The 24,405-nt window shown below is 42.3% G+C and overlaps 1 protein-coding gene across 1 annotated transcript in view; it reads left to right on the top strand.

The window, feature by feature from the left end:
- CCKAR (cholecystokinin A receptor) overlaps positions 1 to 21,131 on the top strand; it is a 45,751-nt gene extending 24,620 nt beyond the window's left edge. The window contains exons 3-5 of the mRNA XM_078376796.1: positions 6,626 to 6,870; positions 14,011 to 14,197; positions 17,010 to 21,131. Of these exons, the coding sequence (XP_078232922.1) occupies positions 6,626 to 6,870; positions 14,011 to 14,197; positions 17,010 to 17,542 (965 nt within the window). The 3' untranslated portion in view covers positions 17,543 to 21,131. The remainder of the gene's footprint in view (positions 1 to 6,625; positions 6,871 to 14,010; positions 14,198 to 17,009) is intronic.
- The last annotated feature ends 3,274 nt before the right edge of the window (positions 21,132 to 24,405 follow it).

Raw genomic sequence — 24,405 nt, forward strand, 5'->3', positions numbered from 1 at the left:
ATTTCACCATTTCATTAAGTCTGAAACAGGCTGCTAAAAATAATTTGGCACAGAGGCACTGCCACAACATCCCAGCTGTTCGTGGTTCTGCCCTCCCCTAGCAACTATATTATGTGATCATCTTCTGGTATCCTCTAGCACTGAGTAATTCTACATGAGGGAAGTTACTGTTGGAATCTCTGTGTAGTGTATGTATGATTAAATTTCAGTTTTAAAAATCTGGGAAATTCAATTCTTTAAAAAGCATTTCATGTATGAATGTAAAATATTGTGCTTTATCTACATGTGGGTCCAGCAAGTAGTGGGCTGTCCACCTCGATGGCACTCACAAAAGTGACTTCCACCTGCAGTTCTCTCATCAATGGGGGAGTCAATCAAGATATTGAGGGAGTGGGGGAGGCGCATCAGTGGAAGGAACAGGGGTGGACTATTTAAGGAGGGAAACAGCTCAGAGAAGGACTTGTGGGCATATATCCAAGACTGGGAGGCATGTGAGGTGGAGGCAGAGGTGAATGTGGGAGATCCCGGGGCAGTGGATTGGGAAGTGGTGAGAAGCCAGGATCCTTGGACTCAATTGCAGGGTTCCACAGGGGTCGATTATCTCCCCAATGCTGTTTAACATCTATATGAGGCCGCTGGGTGGGGTCATCAGGGAGTGTGGAGCTCGGTGTCATCAGTATGCTGATGATACTCAGCTCTACATCTCATTTCCACCTTCCGCAGGAGATGCCGTTCTGTCCCTCCAGCGCTGCCTGGGGACCGTACTGCAATGGATGCAGGAGAACGGGCTGAGGCTGAACCCGGACAAGACGGAGGTACTAAGGGTGGGCGCCCCCACAGTCGGGAGCTTGGGAAACTCCCTCTCTTTTGGGGGGGTGACCCTTCCTGCTAAAGATGGGGTCCGCAGCTTGGGGATCCATCTGGACCCGGCGCTCACTATGGAATCCCAGGTGGCGTCGGTGGTCCGAACCGCCTTCTACCATCTTAGGCGGGTAGCCCAGCTGCGGCCTTATCTCGATGTTGGGGCGCTCACCACTTTGGTGCATGCGCTCGTAATCTCAAGATTAGACTACTGTAATGCGCGCTACGTGGGGCTGCCTTTGAGGCTGTTGCGGAAACTTCAGGTGGTGCAGAATGCGGCGGCCAGACTCCTCAGTGGGGTGAAAAAATTCCAACACATCTCACCCACTCTGGCCACATTGCATTGGCTGCCCATCAGATTCCGCATCGACTTCAAAGTTTTGACGCTTACGTACAAAGCCCTAAACGGTTTAGGGCCTCGATACTTGGCGGAACGCCTTCTACCACCAAGATCTACCCTTGTCACTCGCGCAAGTCAGGAGGTGAGGCTGAGGAGCCTAACACTGAGGGAGGCCCGGAAGGAAAAGACAAGAAATCGGGCCTTCTCGGTGGTGGCTCCTCGCCTCTGGAACAACCTCCCCCCTGATATTCGCGCGGCCCCCTCGCTCGGTATTTTCAAAAAGCAATTAAAAACATTGATGTTTCGGCAGGCCTTCCCTCCTAATTAATTCCTGATCCCCTTCTCTTTTCTCTCCTAATGTTTTAACCCAATTGTTGAAAGTTTTCTTTTATGTAATTCTGTTGTTTTTATTGTGGTATCCCATGTTGTAAGCCGCCTAGAGTGGTCTATCGACTAGATAGGCGGTATATAAATAAAATAAATAATTATGCCAATAAAGGTATCCATTACCTACCAATAAAATAAATAAAAAAATAAATAATAATAAAATAAAAAATGAGTGGGTTGATCTATGGATACCACTGGAGGAGATAGCCAGGGTACTCCATTACCAGGAGAGATTCTGAGAGGCATGGTCCAAACAGCACCAGCGATGGAACCAGACACGTGATTGGAGACCCTGTACCATTCCCAGGCAACAACACTAGCTCTCCAGGCAGCCAACCTCAGCAAGCCACTGGGGCCCTGAGCCAATGCGTCCAATCCCGAGGCCTTGATCTGGATTGCTCCCTGGACACATCAGACTTGAGCTGGAGCACAAAGACACTAGAGCCAATGTTGCCTGTAGCCACCCCTCAGGGGACTGTGATCCCTTCCTCCACGTGGGACTGAAGACAGAGTCTACTTGCACTTAGAACCAGATCCCAGTGAACACCCAACACACGTGCTGTGTCACGCCTCATCCACCTCCTCTGTGTACTGCACTTGGTGGAGAAGAAGAGATTTTATCCCTCTGCCCTGGCCACCCTTTCTTAAGTTGTTCCAACATTTAATAAATGGTTGTGTCCAAGCAATCAAACCATGTTGTGATGGAAGGAACAAGTGAGATACACATCAATTCAAAATGCTGGGAAATAGCTCACTATTGCTGTACAATATCATGTCTATGTTGCCAGCAGAAAAAAGATGTCAAGCTTTCCAAAGCAAAGGGCAGTGTGAATGTTGACAATACCCATGTCAGCACCCTCTTATGCTCACTACCGTTCACAAAGAAACAACAAGCAGGCGAAGATTCTAGAACCTGTCTCTTTTTTCATCAGTTAACCACTTCTCACCAAAACACAAAGCAATTGTCAGGGCTGTTTTTCAACAAATTATCTGGGTATCTATTTCTTGGAGCTGCAAAGTAATCAAATGACTGGAAGAAATGGTAGTGAGCACAAGAGGATATCCTGTAGACCAGTGGTTCTTAACCTTTGTTACTCAGGTGTTTTTGAACTGCAACTCCCAGAAACCTCAGCCAGCAGAGCTGATAGTGAAGGCTTCTGGGAATTGCAGTCCAAAAACATCTCAGTAACGAAGGTTAAGAACCAGTGCTGTAGACCATCTTGACTGCTGACAGGGGTGTCATCAACATTCAGGCTGCTCTTTGCTATGAAAGTTTTGGCATCCCTTTTCCAGCACAATATTGTGCAGCAATATCAGTCTGTTTCCTGGCATTTAGAATCATGGATACAGAAATACAATATCCAACGTTAATAAACTGGAAGGTTTTTTTTTTTTAAAAAAACTAAATATAGTATTTGATGACCTTCTGACATGAATCCCCAAATCAGTGCTAGTATAATCTGCAAGAGTTTCTAGTACAACATCAAATAAAAGCCTTAACATTTTTATTTAATGGTATTTCCAATAGTGCTGCCTCTGTCAGTCCTTGTATTTCTGTATGTAGAGGTGAGGCAATCAAATCCCCCCCCCCATTGCTAAATCAATACCTTTCAAGGATCTCATTGCTTTCAGTTTTGTTTGGGTTAAAGAGCAATTGTATTTTCTTCTTTATGAGGGACCTCAAAAAATTGGAGTGACCTCTTTCAGCAACCTTAAATGACAGAAACTACTAATTTGTTCTATTGCTTGCTGGTTGAATGATCATTTATGGTGCAATAAACAACCAGTCTAATTTTAGCTTAGTTTACATTTAGCTAGTCAGTCTGAAAGGTGGCCTCATAAATGGTCAGCAGCCATCTGAAAACTAGATGAACAGAGGGCAATAGCAAAACATTATGATATTTAACGGTCTCTTTAATTTTTAAGATGAAAACACATTATCACCATCATCAATGGTTAGTGTGCAAGTGACTAAAGGTCATTCACATCATAGCTGCTTTCTGCTAGTAAGATATTATAATCTGCATATCTTAAATTATTGACTTTTTTCCACCAATTTTCATGCCTCCTTTGTCTGAATCTAGTCTGGCTTTCTGTATGCTATTCCAGAAGTCCTACCGAGGCATTCTGATTTCAAAAGGAATAAACATGTGCAGAGGAACAACAAGCGCTCCTTCTCTTTAATATGCATTTATTCTTTTTCCATTTGGATGGTGACTTTCTGAAGAGAAGAGCCTGCTCTATGCATGGAGTCTGTCCATTCAACTTAGAATGCTAATTTTCCAGTGTTCCTAATATTCTGGAGAGTGCCCATTTAGGCAATGAGATTTTGTTAAGAGTGAGCCAGAAAGCCAACATCTATGTCTTTAACAGGTGTTTGTTGGTTTCCTGTTCTTCCGTTATAAAACTGCCTTCTATTGGTGTGAATATTGTCTTGAGATGTTCAAATGGGTTTTTATTTAAAGACAGGTTTAGCTAGCAACAGGACTTATTGTGTTTTATTGCATTTTTGTATTCATTATATAGTGTTTTAATTTTCTTAGGTAAAGGTTTTGTTATTGAATTGTCAGCTGAATTATTGTCCCTAAGTAGATTAGTTTTCTCCTTTCTTGATGCTTATCATAGTGAACAGCACTGAAGTTTCTTAGCCCTAAAATATCATTGGCTGTTCAGATGTGTAGAATGCATGGATGGTTTCTTAATTTTCTGCAGCTCAATATGAATATGAACCCAAGGTCAAACTCAAGCTTCATCTGCTTCACACAGTGGCAAAGCAAATGCTTCCAGAAAGCACCACACCAGTGATTAAAAGCAATCGCTCAGTTAATATTCAGTGGCACTGGGCTTTTACTATTTTCAACAAGTCACCATTGATAGACTGATCTCCCATGTCTACAACCCTGGTTCTGTTTTAAAGCCACCCAAGCCAGCAAGGGAGGGTTCTGCCCTACCATGAGGAAAATGTCTCAGGCCAGCAATGGGGAGCACAGGAGCAGCAGTTGCACAGCTGTGCCCACCTAACAGGTCTTCCTATGCCTCCTAAAGTAGCCTGTGCTACACTGTTACCGGTATTGGAGGAATTTCCACTGCCAATGCCGATGGCTTTTGTATGTTGAACTTGCCCTTTGTTTCACACAGCAAAATGTCTTGGACAAGTTCTGCAAGCCAACAACTATCACATCTCATGGCATGTCCTCCAAATGTGTTGCATGAAAGGATGAAAGCATCTTGTCCTTTGTCTGCCTTGGACAAACTCTCATATTCTTTTTTGGACTCTCAGTTTCATAACAGGAAAAGAAAAACAGATCATGATCTATTTTCTGAATAGCACCCAGAAACACATTTTATTCTGTGTTCATGACTGCTCACTTTTGATACTCTTTCCTTCCCTGAAGTTTAAAAGCTCCAAAGGCTATGCTGCTTTTTTATTTTGCAGCGAACAGTGCCTGCAACACACAACAATTTAGCTTTCTTTAAGAGATTGCCTAATTTCCAAAGGAATGCCTTTCTTTTAGGATTAAAAAGCAACCTTATGACCCAGATTTTGTATTTTTGATTAAAGGAAAACATTTTGGAGGGATCATTTTATTTGTTGTTTAAATGTCCAATTCTTTGAGCGAATTAATAACTTGGGAATGGAGAGTTACTCCTAACTGCCATATGTTCAATTCCTTCAGCTCCATTAAGAAGTTTGTTATTAACACTCCAGTCAACATACAGTTTCTGATAACATCATGTATGAATTATTATTATTATTATTTTCTGCTGAAGCAGTATTAGCCAGAAGAGAACCACTGATGTTGCTTTAAAATGACACATTATTCAGTGATGGCATTCCTAAAACAGAGTCAGGCTTGGCAGTGGCTGGATTAACAGATCAATAGCTGTTGACCCAAGGCTGTAAAAGGAATTTAATCTAGTGGTTCATTAACAATGGGTATCTCTGTAGGATTCAGACAATTCTATCATTAAGGCTTGCTTGCTGGCAGGAAAATCTTTTGCCTCTGTTATCCCCCCTCCATTTTTAGTGCCACAATAGTAGTGTGTTAAATTAATAAGAGTTTGATAGATACAGAATTGCAGTGGTAATGTGGTATCAATTTTGTATACCTTTTTTTAAAAAAGCAGTAACTCCACTGTTACGTTACAACACATTTTACAGTTATTGAGCACTCTACATTTTCTAAAACCAAAAAGAAAAAAAACCCTCAAAATCTACAGCAATTCATCTTCATGTAATTGAAATGCTCCATAATATGGCATTTGAACTTGTTTTTAATGAACTGAGCAAGAAAATTCCACACCCACTGCACTCTTCTCAAGGATTTGTTAGTCTAGGCTTCCTTGTATTGCCTTGTCTGCCCTCATGTCCACCTGTGTGCTACACATCATATCATGCTGGGACATACTTTCTAGCTGTTAGTAATGTCAAGAAGGTCAGAACCTGAGCAACCAAGGCTGTTTGGAACAGCTCCATCTAGTCATAGCGGCTAAGATTGTATCTTAGACTAAATATGGAGTAGTCATACAAAACAGCACCCCTCAAGATACTTCTGCTACAAGGATGGCCTGATGCCTTCCTCTATTCCAGCTGCAGAATACAACTGGACTGGAAGCATGTCCATCAGGATGTAACCTCTTCTGCCTCAACCATGTGGAGGAGGGCAGTTTTGTGGTGTAGGACAGGATGTGTGGGAAGTGTCGGGGGGGAGGCTGACAGTATGGCTAAGAGGTCTTAAGTGAAATAGAGGATTGCTGCTATCTCCGTCTCAACTGCTGCTTGAGTCAGTTGCCTCTTTGTGTTGCCTCATGGCTGAGTCAGTTCTGTTATAAAATTAACTAATGTTGGCTGGCTGGTTGGCTGGAGGCAAATGGGTGGGGTGTTGTGCCAGCAAAAGGATTTGGATAGATATGCATTTTCTCTCTTGGATACTGGTCTCATTTCTTCAACCTATCAAACTCTGCTCCAAAAAAACCCAGCAAGAGTCTGAAACAAGGGGTGACCTTGTCTGCTTTTCTCTCCACTTCCTTGCACAGGTGTCTCTGTCAGTGTATCAACATTCAGCCTGTTTGCAATATCTTTAGAGCGATACAGTGCTATTTGCAAACCATTGCAGTCTCGTGTCTGGCAAACAAAATCACATGCCTTGAAGGTGATTGCTGCAACCTGGTGTGTCTCCTTTGCAATCATGACACCATACCCAATTTACAGCCAGCTGGTGCCATTTACAACATTCCACAACCGCACAGCAAACATGTGTCGCTTCCGTTCTCCAACCAATGTGATGCAACAGTCTTGGTAAGAACAAACGGACTCCCTTGCTTTGTTTTTTACATAACATTCTTCAATGGGATCAGATGGTACTGAGAATTGTTACATTTATTATGTTATATGTAATCTAGCAACTACAGAAAATCCAGAGATTGCACATCTAGTGATCATTAGAATCCTTGTACATTTGCTTACGCAACTGCAGATTTCAAAAATAAAACTTCAAGAAGAAGAATACTATTTATTTGCGAAAGGCTTTCACGGCCAGGATCTAATGGTTGTTTTGGGTTTTTTGGGCTCTTTGGCCATGTTCTGAAGGTTGTTCTTCCTAACGTTTCGCCAGTCTCTGTGGCCGGCATCTTCAGAGGATAGCACTCTGTGTTCTGGCCTCTGTGCTGTCCTCTGAAGATGCCGGCCACAGAGACTGGCAAAACGTTAGGAAGAACAACCTTCAGAACATGGTCAAAGAGCCCAAAAAACCCACAACAACCAATAATATTATTATTGTCCCAGCTGTACACATTTGGTCTACTGGGCACTTCAAAAATGAGCAAAATTTGCTTGACAAAAGACAGTAGCAGTATGAGTAAGTTAAGTGTGCACAACTCAGTCAGTGATGGGTCTATCATACACATTTCATCTTTGTAAAATAGATGTGTCTCCATTCAGCCTGAAGAGAGATAAACAAACAGTGGAAGCCTTGTTGGCTTTTTCATACACGATCCACTGGCAAACCCAACTATGACCATGAATGAGTTGTTGCTGAGAAGCGACAACCAGTCTTGACTTCCTAATGAGTTTATGACACATGTATTTGCAGATGCAAATGTACCCCATATCTTTCAGAGTTTGAGTTTTCACTACTTACAACATCCTAGGTCTTTGTAGGGTGGAGAATATATACTTTGCCCACTTTCAGCTCTCTGCAAAACTATTACTTCACTCCAAAGTCAGTGAATTTGGGAACTACTGACAATGCATAGAGTTGAGTCACCAGCATAATGAATGCATAAAGAAAAATGCATAGGATTCGCATGCCCTATGGAAAGTCACTCAGAGTTTGTAGTCTGAAAGGTGCCACATGCCGTCCTGGCTGAAAATGCAATACTTCCCACTGCTTATAATTTTCAGACTTAAACCACAGTCCCCAGAATATCTTATACATGTGAAATTTGGTAGGTGGTAATTTCTAATCCCCCTTCACTTGGGGATTAGAGCCATGCTGCCTTGTCATGGGGAAGGGGCTTGAGTAATTCAGAGAAGCTATGGGCTATGCTGTGCAGGGGCACCCAAGACAGGTCATAGTGGAGAGTGCTGACTAAACGCGATCCACCTGGAGCAGGAACTGACAAGCCACTCCAGTACCTTTGCCAAGAAAACTCCATGGACAGAAACAAAAAGCTAAAAGATATGACGCTGGAAGATGGGCCCCTCAGGTCGGAAGGCATCCAACATGCTACTGAGGAAGAGCAGAAGACAAGGACAAGTAGCTCCAGAGCTAATGAAGTGGTTGGGCCAAAGCCAAAAGGATGCTTTGCTGCAGACGCACCTAGAAGTGAAAGGAAAGTCTGATGCTGCAAAGAAAAATACCGCATAGGAACCTGGAATGTAAGAGCTATGAACCTTGGTAAGCTGGATGTGGTCAAACAGGAGATGGCAATAATAAACATTGACATCCTGGGCATCAGTGAACTAAAATGGATGGGAATGGGTGAATTCAATTCAGATGATTATCATATCTGCTATGAGGGGGTGCTGATAAGTATTGAGCCTTTCCCAGAAAAAATCGAGCTAGGAAGCTGTAACTGCCATACTATTCTACATATTCTCCCAGGAAGTCAATGCACTGGCAACATTTGTCCTACAGCTTCTTAAGTCCTTGCAAATAAAATTCTTCCGACTGCTGGTATAACCATTCATTTGCAGCATTAGTTGCCTCCAGAACACTCCCAAATCGTTGTCCCTTTAGGTGATTTTTGAGTTTGGGGAACAGATAATAGTCAGAAGGTGCCAGGTCAGAAAAATAGGGTGAATGGAGCATCACTTGAAAGCCTAAGGAAGTCAGTTTTGTCAGTTTTTCACCTGCAGTGTGTGGCGAGGTGTTGTCATGCAACAGGATGACACCTTTGAAGAGCTTTCCTCGATGCTTTTCCTTGAAGTTTTGCCTCAACTTCATCAATAAAGCACAGTAATATTTTGCATTGATGGTTAAACCCTGTTGGAGGCAGTCCACCAGCAGAACTCCCTTCTTATCCCAAAAAACTGTTGCCATTTGCTTCTGCACCAACCTTTGCACTTGGAACTTCTTTGGCCTGGGGGAACCACTGTAGATCCATGTCTCATCACCAGTTACCAGTTTGCCCAGGAAATCTGACTCATTTCTTGCAAAATGTTCCAAAACAGCCACAGATGACTCCACACGTTTCCTCTTTTGTTTGGTTCTCAAAAGTTTGGGGATCCACTTTGCTGCCAGCTCTCTCATTTCCAAGTCATTGTGGATAATAGCACCAACTCTCTCATGTGATATTCTCAGATACAGTGGTGCCCTGCTTGATGACAATAATGCGTTCCAGCAAAATCGCTGTTAAGCAAAATCATTGTCAAGTGAAAAAAATCCCCATTGGAATGCATTGAAAACCAGTCAATGCGTTCCAATGGGGGAAATACCTCATCCAGTGAAGATTGCCCATAGAGAACCGCCAGTCAGCTGTTCTAAATGCGAAGCTTCTGTCCGGAAAGCAGCCATTTTGAGCGGATTTCCCCCATTGGAACCATCGTTTTGCGATCGCAATAGCGATTGCAAAAAAGTCATCGTCAAGCAATTTCGACATCATGCGGGGTAAGCGTTGTGACAAACCCAGACCTACTGGGATATGCCACACTTTCACTAAGCTGCCACCAACCATTCCCTATAAGAAGTCACACAGACCAGGGATGGATTTTTAACAAATAAAAGAACAAGGTTTATTTAAACAACACACAGGGAAAAATAAAAGGATCAAGTGAATAAGATACAGTAACGTGGCTTAGGCTCACTCATACATACACACAGTTTGGTTCACACAGAACACTTAACTTGAAGCACAGACCCTGAACCTATCAGTCCTGGCTAACCATACAGACACCTGAACCTATCAGGTTGGTACTGACTGACACACAGTAGTACCCTGTCTGACACACAGACTCCCACTCAAGCTTCTTCTCTCAGCTTCTCCAGCTTCTCCTAACTTCTCCACACACGCTCCACATATATATACAGTACAGCCCCTCCTCCTGATGTCCCGCCTTCTACTCCCCATAGGATGGAACTTTCCCTCCAAACCCATGACAGACAGGTAACATCAGTGCTCTATGTAACAAGCGTCTAGCGGGGCACCACTGCATACAGAAATACTTTTGGTTGATATTCAGCAGTCCTTCATAATCATGTCATGGATGGCTTTCACATTTGCAGGCACAGAGACAAAAATAGGCCTCCCACTGGTTTTCTCACTTTCAACACCAAAATGGCCAGTTTTAAAATTGACAATCCAACGTTTAACTGTTGTATATGAAGGGCCACGGTCACCCATAGTTTGTGACATTTCATCATGGATCTGCTTTGCACCTTTCCCTTGGAGGAACAGGAATCTGATTATGGTCCTGTGCTCTTCCACACTGAACATTTCTGGAGGTGCTGCCATGTTCAGTTTGGAAAGGAAAATGAAAGTTAAGTTAAAATCATAGTTGATTTTTGCACCATTGAATACAGACAAATTCGCCAATGCACCCTGAAATTTATAGCTTCCTAGCTCTTTTTTTTCTGGGAAAGACTCAATACTTATCAGCACCCCCTCATATTGTGGGCAAGAATACCGTAGAAGAAATGAAATAGCCCTCATAGTCAACAAAAGAGTGGTAAAAGCTGTACTGGGATACAATCTCAAAAATGATAGAATAATTTCAATACGAATTCAAGGCAGACCTTTCAACATCACAGTAATCCATGTTTATGCACCAACCACCAATGCTGAAGAGGCTGAAACTGACCAATTATATGAAGACTTACAATACCTTCTAGAACTAACACCAAAGAAAGATGTTCTTGGCGTTATAGGGGATTGGAATGCTAAAGTACGGAGTGAAGAGATAAAAGGAACAACAGGTAAGTTTGGCCCTGGAGTTCAAAACGAAGCAGGGCAAAGGCTAATAGAGTTTTGTCAAGAGAACAAGCTGGCCATCACAAACGCTCTTTTCCAACAATACAAGAGGCGACTCTACACATGGACATCACCAGATGGGCAATACCGAAATCAGATTGATTATGTTCTCTGCAGCCAAAGATGGAGAAGTTCTATACAGTCAGCAAAAACAAGACCTGGAGCTGATTGTGGCTCTGATCATCAGCTTCTCATACCAAAACTCTAGCTTAAAATGAAGAAAGTAGGAAAAACAACTGGGTTAGTCAGGTATAACCTAAACCAAATTCCTTATGAATACACAGTGAAAGTGAATAACAGATTTACAGAACTAGATTTGGTGGACAGAGTGCCTGAAGAACTATGGCTGGAGGCTCGTAACATTGTACAGAAGGCAGCAACAAAAACCATCCCAAAGAAAAGGAAATGCAAGAAAGCGATGTGGCTATCCAACGAGGCCATACAAATAGCAAAGAACAGAAGGGAAACAAAATGCAAGGGAGATAGGGAAAGTTACAGAAAATTGAATGCTCACTTCCAAAGAATAGCAAGGAGAGACAAGAGTGCCTTCTTAAATGCACAGCGTAAAGATATAGATGAACATAATAGATAGGAAAAACCCAGAGATCTGTTCAAGATAATTGGAGATATTAAAGGAATCTTTTGTACAAAGAAGGACATGATAAAGGACAAAAATGGTACGGACCTCACAGGAGCATAAGACATCAAGAAGAGGTGGCAAGAATACACAAAGGAATTATACCGGAAAGATCTGGATGTCTCAACCAGGATAGTGTGGTTGCTGACCTTGAGCCAGAAAGTCAGGTGGGTCTTAGAAAGCATGGCTAACCACAAGGCGAGTGGAGGTGATGGCATTCCAGTTGAACTATTTAAAATCTTAAAAGATGACGCTGTTAATGTGCTACATTCAACATGCTAGCAAGTTAGGAAAACTCAGCAGTGACCAGAGAATTGGAAAAGATCAGTCTACATCCCAAACCCAAAGAAGGGCAGTGCCAAAGAATGCTCCAACTACCATACAATTGCACTCATTTCACATGCTAGCAAGGTTATGCTCAAAATCCTCCAGGTAGGCTTCAACAGTATGTGGACTGAGAACTCCCAGAAGTACAAGCTGTATTTCGAAGGGGCAGAGGAACTAGAGACCAAATTCCTAACATGCGCTGGATTATGGAGAAAGCCAAAGAGTTCCAGGAAAAAAACTTCCGTCTATTTCATTGAGTATGCAAAAGCCTTTGACTGTGTGGACCACAACAAAGTATGGCAAGTCCTTAAAGAAATGGGAGTGCCTGACCACCTTATCTATCTTCTGAGAAACATGTGCAGTGGTACCTGGACTTGAGAATGTCCCTACATAAGAACGATTCAAGTTAAGAACGACTCCGTTCGCAAAAAGTTGCTTCAACTTGAGAACGGAGCCTCCACGTAAGAACCAAAAGAAAAAAAAACTTTTCCTGCCCTTTTTTTGACCTAAATTCACCTTAGGTCAAAAGAAGATTTTTTTTAAAAAAAAAAATCCACCCCCTAGTGGTTCCTATGGGAACTAATGCTTCAACTCAAGAACAGCGCCTCGACTTAAGAACAAAAAAACAGCATATACAGATTAAATGGTTTTAAATGCATTCCTGTGGGAAATGGTACTTTGACTTAAGAACATTTCGATTTAAGTACACAGTCCCAATACGGATTAAGTTCTTAAATCGAGGTACCACTGTATGTGGGACAGGAAGCAACAGTTAGAACTGGATATGGGACAACTGATTGGTTCAAAATTGGGAAAGGAGTACGACAAGGCTGTATATTGTCTCCCGGCTTATTTAACTTATATGCAGAATACATCATGCAAAAGGCTAGACGAATCCCAAGACAGAATTAAGATTGCCGGAAGCAATATCAACAACCTCATATGTGCAGATGATACCACTCTGATGGCAGAAAGTGAGGAGGAATTAATGAACCTCTCAATGAGGGTGAAAGAAGAGAGAGCATAAAAATGGTCTAAAGCTCAACATCAAAAAAACTAAGATCATGGCCACTGATCCCATCACCTCCTGGCAAATAGAAGGGGAAGATATTTATTTATTTATTTATTTATTTATTTATTTATTTATTTATTTATTTATTTATTTATTTATTTATTTATTTATTTATTTATTAGATTTTTACCCCGCCCCTCTAAACCATGTTTACTATATGGAGACAGTGACAGATTTTACTTTCTTGGGCTCCATGATCACTGTAGATGGTGACAGCAGCCATGAAATTAAAAGACGGCTGTTCTTGGAGGGAAGCGATGAGAAACCTCGACAGCATCTTAAAAAGCAGAGACATCACCTTGCTGACAAAGTTAAAGCATAATCAAAGCTATGGTTTTTCCAGTAGCGATGTATGGAAGTGAGAGCTGGACCATAAAAAAGTCTGAGTGCCAAAGAATTGATGCTTTTGAATTGTGGTGCTGGAGGAGACTCTTGAGAGTCCCCTGGACTGCAAGGAGAACAAACCTATCAATTCTGAAGGAAATCAACACTGAGTGTTCACTGGAAGGACAGATCCTGAAGCTGATGCTTCAATACTTTGGCCATCTCATGAGAAGAGAAGACTCTCTGGAAAAGACCATTATGTTGGGAAAGAGTGAAGGCAAGAGGAGAAGGGGACGACAGAGGATAAGATGGTTGTATAGTGTCACTGAAGCTACCAACATGTATTTGACCAACTCCAGGAGGCAGTGGAAGACAGGAGGGCCTGGTGTGCTCTGGTCCATGGGGTCACAAAGAGTCAGACATGGCTTAACAACTAAACAACAACAAAAACATAATCTGTCATCCTTATCATTTCCTTCTTTTCCACTAAAGGAATAATCATTATATTAGGTGCTGCTGCTGCTGCTACTGCTGCTTCTTAATCAGAGGAATAGGAAGAGGCAATTTGCTGAGATTCAACTTCAGTGAGAGGCTGGAAAGAACATGTCATTTTCCTCTTCTGATCTAAATCATGCCACTGTCTTCTGCAGGTATATCTTCCAGCTGCTCATTCTTTTCCTGATCCCAGGGACTGTAATGATGATTGCATATGGCTTAATCTCCTTGGAGCTCTATAGAGGGATAAAATTTGATGTCAGTCAGAAGAAATCGTCAAGAGGTAATCTTTGTGATTGAACCTTTCTCTTTCTTTCACCTGTAATCACTTCAGATGTGGAAATGTGATCAGTACGAGTTATCTTTCTAAAAGTCCTCATAAGACAAAGGAGTTTTAAAGATCTTAAAATGATTTTGCAAATGTATCCTTCCTAATAATTTCCTAGGAAGATTGTAAAGAATGATGGCACCCATTGTTGATAACATGCACTATTACTGCTGTTGCTAGATACAGTGTTATCTAGTTGGACAATCATGCAGATTTTCTAGATATTTTTACCTATTTATAATATGAAATATTTGTGTGTTCTGTGCTCTCAAGTTGGAACCAACTTATAGCAACCCTAGTAGAGCTTTGAAGTTCTGTGAGATATTTTAAGGAATAGTATTACTATTTCCCCAGCCAGTTTCCATGACTGAGCAGGGGTTCAAACCCTGTTTTCCAGAGTCCTTGTCTGTCACTCTATCCACTACACCACACTGGAAAACATAATTGAAATACTTAGATACAAAATTACACTTGTATTCAGAAGAATAAATGATGGACAAGGATTTTTTTTAAAAAAAACATGCAAAACAATAGAAAGTTCTCCTACCTTTTTATAATGCAACTATGACTCATAAATATTAAAGGTTCTATTTTTATTTATTTATTTATTTATTTATTTATTTATTTATTTATTTATTTATTTATTTATTTATTCATTCATTCATTCATTCATTCATTCATTCATTCATTCATTCATTCATTCATTCATGGTTCTCCATGGGGAGAGGTCATGCTAGGGAGCAAAAATGTATCAAATGACAGAAAGTTATGGTTTTCACAGTTGACAATGGAAGCTTCAGCAGGGCAGTTGTATTGGCAACGAGTGGCCACCTCCTGTGTCTTGCCCTTGGATCATGTGCTACAGCCCCATGATCCAGGAGAACAACTTCCTGGAGTATGGCCTGCCTCAAACTTCCACCTATCGCAACCCCTGTGGCTGTTCTTTTCACCACCATGACTTCTTCACCCTCTCCACTTCTCCCCCGGGTGCTGGTCTCTTCCTCTCCTCAGATGGCAGCACCCTTCCACAGATATTAGTCTTGGGTGGTGCCTCTCCAGATGTTGGTGGGTGGCAGTGGAGGAGAGATGTCTGGGGTTGGAGCCCCTGTGGGCCACAATGTGGCAGACATTGCAGCACACCAAGCACACCATGCGTGGGCCATCATGGACAGCAGTGAAATGGTCCGATAGGGAGCCTCTGCCATGTCTGGAATAACGATGCCCCACTGACTGCCCTTGTCTGCAGGGGAGAGGGTTTGCTTACATATAAAAGGAAAAATTAACTGGGCAGATCCCAGTAGTAAAAGAGTATTTTTAAAAGAAAGGAGGATCCTCAGAGTTGAAAAAGTATCATAAACCACCCACTCTAACCCAGAACTGGAGCCAACCTAATAGGTAAATTTTGGGGAGGAAAAAATAAGGTTTTTTTAAATGGGGGGGGGGAGGAATAAGAAAACTCTCTCAAATACCCCAGAATATCCACTCACAAAGTACCCACCACACACAAAACACACACAAACAGCCTCAAATTCACTAACTGAATGGAATAAAAGTCAGTAACTGGAAACTGAATAACAAAAAATAAGTATTTAAGTAAGGTAAGCTACTTAAACCAGAGGCAAGGGTGGGGGAAGACAGAGGGGAAAACCTCTTCTGAATAAAAACACATGCACAGTTCACCCACACCTCAAGAAATAACTGGAAAAAATACTATATATGCTTGCCTAAAGAAAACCCTCCCCCAAGTATCACTATTTGAAATAATGAAACAAAAGTACAATAATGTGATTGCACTCAGCACAGAGAGAAAACTAACTGCTGGCTGGCTACTCAAAAAGCACACAGACACCAGCAACCACCCAAAGCAAAACTCTAAGCAGAAGTGTAAAATGGCTGCAAGGAAACTGCTTATAAAGCCTCTTAAGAAGCAATTCCCCCAGAGCCCTTCAAGCTGCATGTTTGGCTACCTGACCTGCCAATCCAGGAGTCTCTAGGTCCCTCCCATGGTTGCCTAGAGCTTCTGATTAACAGGTGCAGGCTGCAGATGGCATGGGGGGGAAGTGGTATGAAGACAGGTAAATGAAGCCACAAATTGAAATCACAAAAAATTCATCACTCTGTATTTATTGGGGTTACGTCTGACGAATACGAAATGACAAATTTCTGATGAATTCATGATTTTGGACAAATTTTGCAATTCATTTTTTCATTTGTGCCCATTTCTATGTAAAACCCAACTTGGCATCCATTGCTACATCCTGTGAGAATATATTTCGGTTTCACTAGAAACTATGTGAAGAAATATGTGTGTGTTTTATGCCTTTCTTGGATCTTCTACCATTCAGTTTTAGAGGATGAGTAACAAGGAAGGAAAAAAAGTGTGTTCCTATCCACTTTTATCACACCACGAGTAATTTTACACACCTCTATCATCTCACCTGATACCGCTTGAACTGTGTTCTAGAAAGCAGATACCCATCTTTTGTGGGCAAGTTTTTTTTAACCTCACACGCTGTAAATGTATGCCTTTTGGGGTGTCAGACTGAAGCTTCCTCTTTTAGTTTAGAAACAGATATGCCATAGTTGTTCAAAGTCTGAGAAACACCGCACTGTCTTGATTTCACAGACTTGTATGCAACGAGTCTTTTTGCCTGCATCAGCCTGTATCTCTTGACAGTCTTTTCCTGGGCTCTGTGCCCTAGTTAGGAAAGGATTGGGCAAATTTTGTTTGATGTTTATGTGATACCTGCTGTTTCTGTGTGTACAGAAAGGAAAGTGAGCACCAGCAGCAGCAAAGATGAAGATGGTGATGGATGCTACCTTCAAAAAAGCAAGAAGAAGACAAAGATGCCACTTCACCAACTATCAGAAAATAGCTGCAGCCCCAGAATTGACCGGCCTCGAAGCAGCTGCTCTGCTGCTAACTTGATGGCCAAGAAGCTGGTCATCCGAATGCTGATTGTGATTGTGATTTTGTTTTTCATTTGCTGGACTCCAGTCTTCAGTGTCAACACCTGGCGTGCCTTTGACGGTCCCTCAGCAACCTCCCTCCTCTCGGGAGCCCCCATCTCTTTCATTCATTTGCTTTCCTACACATCTGCCTGTGTGAATCCCATTATCTATTGCTTCATGAACAAGCGCTTCCGCATGGGTTTTCTGGCAACCTTCACCTGCTGCACCAAGCAAAAACTTCCAGCAGTTAGAGCAGAGATGGCAGAGGAAGAAGAAGGGAAAACCACCAGAGCCTCACTTTCCAGGTACTCATACACCCATGTAAATGCGCCAGCTCCTCCTCCATGAACACGTTACCAATAAAAGAGGAAATTTAATATGACCCCCCCCCGGCTAACATCTTGATGAGCTGAAGCTGTTGAATATACCTTTATACAAAACTACTTCAGTAAGATGGCAGGGAGGAGGTATGAATAGGAGATGAACTATTCAAGAATTTATCAAAGATCTCCCATCAGACAGAAACAGAGGTCATCTTTGACTCTCAGAGAAAACAAAAGGTTGCTCGGGTAGAAAAGGTCACTGTGGAGAATGCCCAGAGCTCAGAAACAGACACACACCTGCCCAAAACATTAGCAATTAACACCGGTAAATGGTCTTTCCCAGAATTAGATTAGCTCATATTTTCCTGTTCAAATCTGCTTCAGTTTTACTTGAGGTTCTTCAAAGCAAAGACCAATGCACAAATCAATGTTTGTACAGCTCTGTCCTACTACAAAAAAAATAAAATAAAAGGCAAACATCTATAAGACATATTTAAAAGTCAATAGGCTGTTTTCTTCTACAGCTAGTTTTCTTTCAGGCTCCAGTGCCTTGAAATTACAAATACTGAAAGATGTCTAGAGTTCCAGGGTAGATTTGAAGGGTAATAGTGCATTGAAGCAACAGCACGGATTTGTTTTATTTTATTGTTGATATTCTTGTTTGGGGAGTGAACATGTCCCCTCTTTGTCCCTGTGCATCGCCGCTGTTTGGTCTATGACAATTTCATTCACAGATTCAAAACCTAGGCACAGTTAAAGTAAAAGAGGAAATTGTCAATTTGTTTTGGGGGGGGCGGGGAGAGATTGACTAATTAACAATCCTGTTAGATCAGATCAAGGCTTCATTTACTCCTGTTTATAAATGTGTTTTGCTTTCAGGGAGCCTGGAAGCAGCATGTGAGTACAACAGCTTTTCCCCATTGGTCCTCCCCAAGCAATCACTCTTCAGAGGTTCCATTGAACTGTCATGGTTAATAACTGTTGATAGACTGTTCTCCATACATTTATCTAATCTCCTTTCAGAAACATCTTTAAAAGAAACATCTTTTTGAAAGAATGATTAGTCCATTAGGCATGGGAGGGCAATGATGTATTAAAATACATTTTTAATATCAGTAAGCTTTGGTGATAAATAGGAAAATTATGTCACACTTCTTTATCAAGAATTGCAAATTAACCACTCACAAGGAATTGTGTATTTAAAAAATGCAGTTAGGTTAGTAGAGTGCAGCAGGTCTATTGAAGTGAGGTGATGACTGTTAAGTAGGAGCAATCACTCTTGATGCCTGTGGCAAGCTTTCAAGAAAAAACAAACTTTCATTGTTGCAGTAAATCCATCCAGGATAAAATGGGGGTAAAAACCCAGGCTTAAGTGGAGAAGCTTGAACTGGCTTCTGTATATGAAACTGTGCAGGAGAGACTCCTGGGGGAGCCTTCTTGTTCTCTCTCCATCATAGGAGAAAGGAGGAATAGAAGAACAATGCTTTCCTTTAACAAAAAGGGGTGACACTGAACTAAGGAGGAAGCAATCAGTACAAAGGACAAGGACAAGACACCCAAAGTCTACCTAATCTTTCATTTCATTGCTCCCAACGATTACTTTTAATACAAATGTAGCTGCACTCATCTTCAACATGGAGAACCCCAGGCACTCTGACATTGAGTTGTATTAGAAAGAGACAGCTCTGCCCTGTAGCGATGGCCTGTGATGATTGTGGGGGGTGCAACTGCTGTGGCTATCTCCTCTGGTGTCATCATCGTTTTCTGAGAAGAGGGACAGTAGTGCTCTCTGCCAAGCAGTGCTGCTGCTTCCACCAGGGTACCTACATTTTGGATAGGTGATGGCACCAAAACCTCTACATCTGTCTCTTTTTCCAGCAAGGTGCTGCTGGCAGTGCAGCCACCTCTTCCTTATGGGGCAGGCAAGAATGACCCCAGCTGCTTCCTCTGTTCCTCCTCCAATGAAGAAGGGATGCAGTGACAGCACTTGTTTAGGATAACACTTACTTTCCCCTTTAGGTAATAGGAGATCTTGGGCTGTCCCTGCAAACACACATCACTTCCATCTTAACTCTGAGCCCCAGCAGCCTTGATCAAGCAGCCCATTAAATGTTGTAACCCTTGGGCTGCCCAAGATATTTTGCTACCTGAAGCACAGCAGCAAATTATGCCTTCTCTTACACCAAACCAATTATTTTGACCCACACAATACAGAAAGATCCACAAGGATATCATCCCCTCTCTGACAACAAACCACAGTATAAATTAACAATGGGAAAAATCCTATTGTGTACTTGGCACTGAAACAACTTGGACTGTGTGCCAAAAGCATTCAGTTTGAAGTAATTTAGGTTCTGAGGCTCCCTGGGGCTCACTTTTGCCCCAGGGAAGACTTTGGGAGCCTTGGGATGGCAATGGGGGAGGCTTTAATAGTACAAAATTGTTCCCAATGGGATTGTTGGCAGTGATTTGGCTCCTACCACCATCACCATACCAGGGCTTCCAAAGGCTTCTCCAGAGCAAAAGGGAGGCCTACAGAGATTCAGAACCTAAAAGGGCGAAGATAGGAATTACTTTAAATTAAACACATCTGGTGCCTGATCCAGGTCACACCAGTGCAAGGTTCGTTGTTTAGTTGTTTAGTCGCGTCCAACTCTTCGTGACCCCATGGACCAGAGCACACCAGGCCCTCCTGTCTTCCAGTGCCTCCCGGAATTGTGTCAAATTCATTCTGGTAGCTTTGATGACACTGTCCAACCATCTCATCCTCTGTCGTCCCCTTCTCCTCTTGCCTTCACATTTTTCCCTCTTGTTGCCCTTTTAAGAAATGCCAAATCAGCAGCCTCACTCTGCACAATATGAAATCTATCAATTAGCTGTGTTAGTTTGTTCCGTTGTGACAAAAGAGAGACCATAAGTCATGTCGCACTATCAGACTAAGGGTGGGACTACAGTGGAAAGCTGAATTGGAGTGATCTGGCTTTGCTGGGATTTAATTCATAGCCTGTAGTCCATTTGAAATTGCTGTCAGTGCTCACACAGGGGCTGTGGACTGAGTCAGGAGTTCACCACTCAGACTGAATGTGATGTGATTGGCATTCCAGCTCACATTCCCCTCTTCTTTCCTTTCTTCCCCTGGTCCCACCTATGCTGATCTGACGGGGAATGGATGAGGGCATAAATACAATAAATAATGATAATTAAAACCCACCAATAATAGTGTGATCTAGTGCTAATTTCATATCTGTAAGAATTTTTTTAAAAAAATCAGAGGATGCTCAGCGGAGAGGAAAGAATGCAGAGGCATTGTCCCCCTGTCCTGAACATCATGCCCCAATTGGCTAAATCACTGAAACACTACCTACAGACGTGTTGGAGTTTTTACAACCACATATGCTGCCTGTGGCTTGAGTGACTGGGACAGACATCTCTGGGCTGAGGTGACTGTCAATCTATCCAGCACTGACCACTTCTGCATTCAACAAATTCCTGCCTCTCTGCTGAATGTTGCCTTTCCCTCTTTTCAGTCTATTAAAGTCAGTCTGGTTGTTAGTTTGCTGTTGATCTGTTTACAACTGTAAGTAATGAAATGTTTTTATTCTTTCGCCTACAAATGTCTCAGAGTGAGTTATTGAGAATATAAGTGCCAGTTAATGAGCTAAGGTTGGATTATCTAAGGAACTCAAAACTATTCTCCTCTGTGGATCTCTGTCCTTCTTCTGGGTAGCCAAAAGAATTTTAGCAAGAAATTCAGAATTCTTCAACAAGACACCCCACCACCACCATCTATACAAGAATGTATCACAATTAACCCCATGGGGAAAAGCTCATTCAAATTGTTCTGGCTTGAAAAAGTAGAAGCACAATTGTGGCAGAGGAAAAAAAGCTGCTTTGGGAGCAAAAAAGGCCTTTATGCCATGTGAACAGCAAGAAATACTTTAAATTCACTCAATTTTATAAATGGAGCAAATCCCACAGCATTTAACCATAAAGTCACAGCCTAACACATTTTATTTTTCATAAGCTTTTGTGTCAAACCACACTTCTTTGGATGAGTAGAATAGTTTTGTCTCTGGAAAGAGTATAAAACTTTACGTTCTTTGGTGTAATGGTACAGCCAGCCTGAGTTACTTTTTTTGGCGGGGGGGGTAAACTTTAAAAATGCCACTAAAACATGTGAGGATGCTTTTTTCAGTAAAGAGCCTTTAAAAAGGGAGACAAAGTATGTCAGGGGTAGATATGGCACAGGGGAAAATATGGCCCTCCCAGCTTGCCTAGGCTTCCGGCCTCTAGAGCTTAGCCATCCCTACTGTAGAGTCAGACACAGCCTCTACTTTGTTTTTGTAACAGAGGTGAGCAATTGTGCCCTCTCAGTGTTTTTAAATTATAATTTCTTTAATTTCTTGGGTTGAAGAGAGAGGAAGCCAAGACCAAAAAGCATCCACTTTCTTGGGCTCTCCACACTGTCAGCAACCATGATGTGACTACTTCTGTACTTGAAATAATACAAGCTACAAGTAAAAAGACGGGGGCTCTGTTCTTGCTGGCCCAAGGTGATTAAAGTGGAAGAGTTCCAGTTCTGTTTAACTGGCTTGCTTATGGGTGGGCAAGCTTCAGCCTAGAAATGCTATGGCCCACTAACAGCCTACAGGCTTTTTATGGCCAGGGAGAGCAATTTTATTTTGGCTCTGGTGACTCTACTGAATTTTAATCAGAGATAAATCTATTCTACACAGGATTTTAAAAAAAATCTTTGCATGTAAGACCTTATGTGAATTTCGTTGTATGTGTATATACTTACAATGACAATAAATTATTATTATTATTATTATTATCAACTAGCTATTAAGTAAAAATGTAAACATACATTCCTGACCACATGTGACACTGTAAACATAAAGTCATTGGCCATGTGCTTCCATAATCATTGACTTAGAGTAATTTACACATATACAAGGGGATGTTAGCAACAGAGGACAGACCAACGTTTATTCAAAGTACATGTATTCTAATGGAGAGAGCTGAATGAACATATGAAGAACTACGACTAAGCATGCAGGCAAATATTAGCTGAAAGTTTTGTTTTTTAAGGTGGAGAGGTGGGAAAGAATTGTAGAGGCAAGGGAGTTACTGGAATCAGTAGGATTGGAAGCAGTATGTGAGAGACTTGGGAATCCTTGTAACAGCGTAAACGTGATGGATAAATGAGCAACTTGAGGAACAGCACAAAAAGAATATAGTATAAAAACAGGAAAATGAGACAGATAGTTACTGTAAGAAAGAGAAAGACTGTGAAATTAGAGTTACAACTATTTACCTCCAGATATAGAGGGATGTGGTGGTGCTGCGGGTTAAACCACAGAAGCCTCTGTGTTGCAAGGTTGGAAGACCAGCAGTCATAAGATCAAATCCACATGACGGAGTGAGCTCCCCGTCACTTGTCCCAGCTCCTGTCAACCTAGCAGTTCGAAAGCATGTGAATGCAAGTACAGTGGTGCCTCACAAAACGATTGCCTCGCCAGACTAAAAACTCGCTAGACAAATGGGTCCGGTGAGGTTTCTGGTGCCTCGCAAGACAATTGTTCCTATGGCCATTTTTCCCATGACAAATGTTGCCTCTTTTTTTTTGTCCAGCACCATTTTTGAAGATTGTGCCCTTTTCCCCTGCCTTCAGCAAGCCTCCAAATGGAAAAAGGCTTTCTTTTTTTCCCTTTTTCCATTTGGAGTCTAACAGAAGGCAGCGGAAAAGGGCGTGATCTTCAAAAATGGTGCTGGACAAGCCTCTGCAAGTGCCGCTCGGAGGGACCCCAATGCTTCTCTTGCACCATTGGAAAACTGGCTGAGGTCCCTCTGAGCAGTGAGCAGCGCTTGGAGAAGCTAGCCTAGCACCATTTTTGAAGATTGCACCCCTTTCCCCTGCCTTCAGCAAGCCTCTGAACAGAAAAAGGAAAAAAAGCAAGCCTTTTTCCGTTGGGAGCCTTGCTGAAGGCAAGGGAAAGGGGCGCAATCTTCAAAAATGGTGCTAGGCTAGCCTCTGCAAGCGCCGCTCAGAGGGACTCCAGTGCTTCTCTTGCACTATCGGAAGATTGGCGGGGATCCCTCCGAGCAGCGAACGGTGCTTGCAGAGGCTAGCCCAGCACCATTTTTGAAGATCGCGCCCCTTTCCCCTTTTCCACTTTTTCAGAGCCTTACCGAAGGCAGAGGAAAAGGGCACAATCTTCAAAAATGGTGCTGGGCTAGCCTCTGCAAGCGCCGCTAGCCGCTTGGAGGGACCCCAGCCAGTCTTTCAATGGTGCAAAGGAAGCCCTGGGGGGACCTCCTAAGGCAGCGATCTGGGCGAGGGGGCCCCCGCCAATCCTCTGATGGTGCTTCCCCAGCTCCCTAACTGGTAAGTGACTTTTTAAAAAAAAAATTACCATAGGAACGCATTAATTAAATTTCAATGCATTCCTATGGGAAACCGCAGCTTGCAAGACAAAAATATTGCAAGAAGACATTAACCCCGGAATGGATTAATTTCGTCTTGCGAGGCACCACTTTAGATAAATAGGTACTACCTTGGTGGGAAGGTAAAGGCATTCCGTGTCTAGTCGCGCTGGCCAAGTGACCATGGAAACTTGTCTTGGGACAAACGCTGGCTCTATGGCTTGGAAAGGGGGTGAGCACCGCATCCTAGAGTCGGATACGACTGGACTAAATGTCAATGGGAACTTTTACCTTTATCTTACCTACGTATAGGATAACATTTTGTCTTGGGAGTTCAGTGAACCAGAGGTTGATCAGGTCAACTGGACTTTGACGGTCAGGATCTGTCTTCATGAGTTATAGATGAGTGCTGCTTCACCCTGTCTCAATGAAAAGAAGTTGCCACTTGTTTCTCTCCCCCCC

This window comes from Pogona vitticeps, chromosome 5 (genome assembly GCF_051106095.1).
Source record: "Pogona vitticeps strain Pit_001003342236 chromosome 5, PviZW2.1, whole genome shotgun sequence".
NCBI classification, from domain to species: Eukaryota; Metazoa; Chordata; class Lepidosauria; order Squamata; family Agamidae; genus Pogona; species Pogona vitticeps.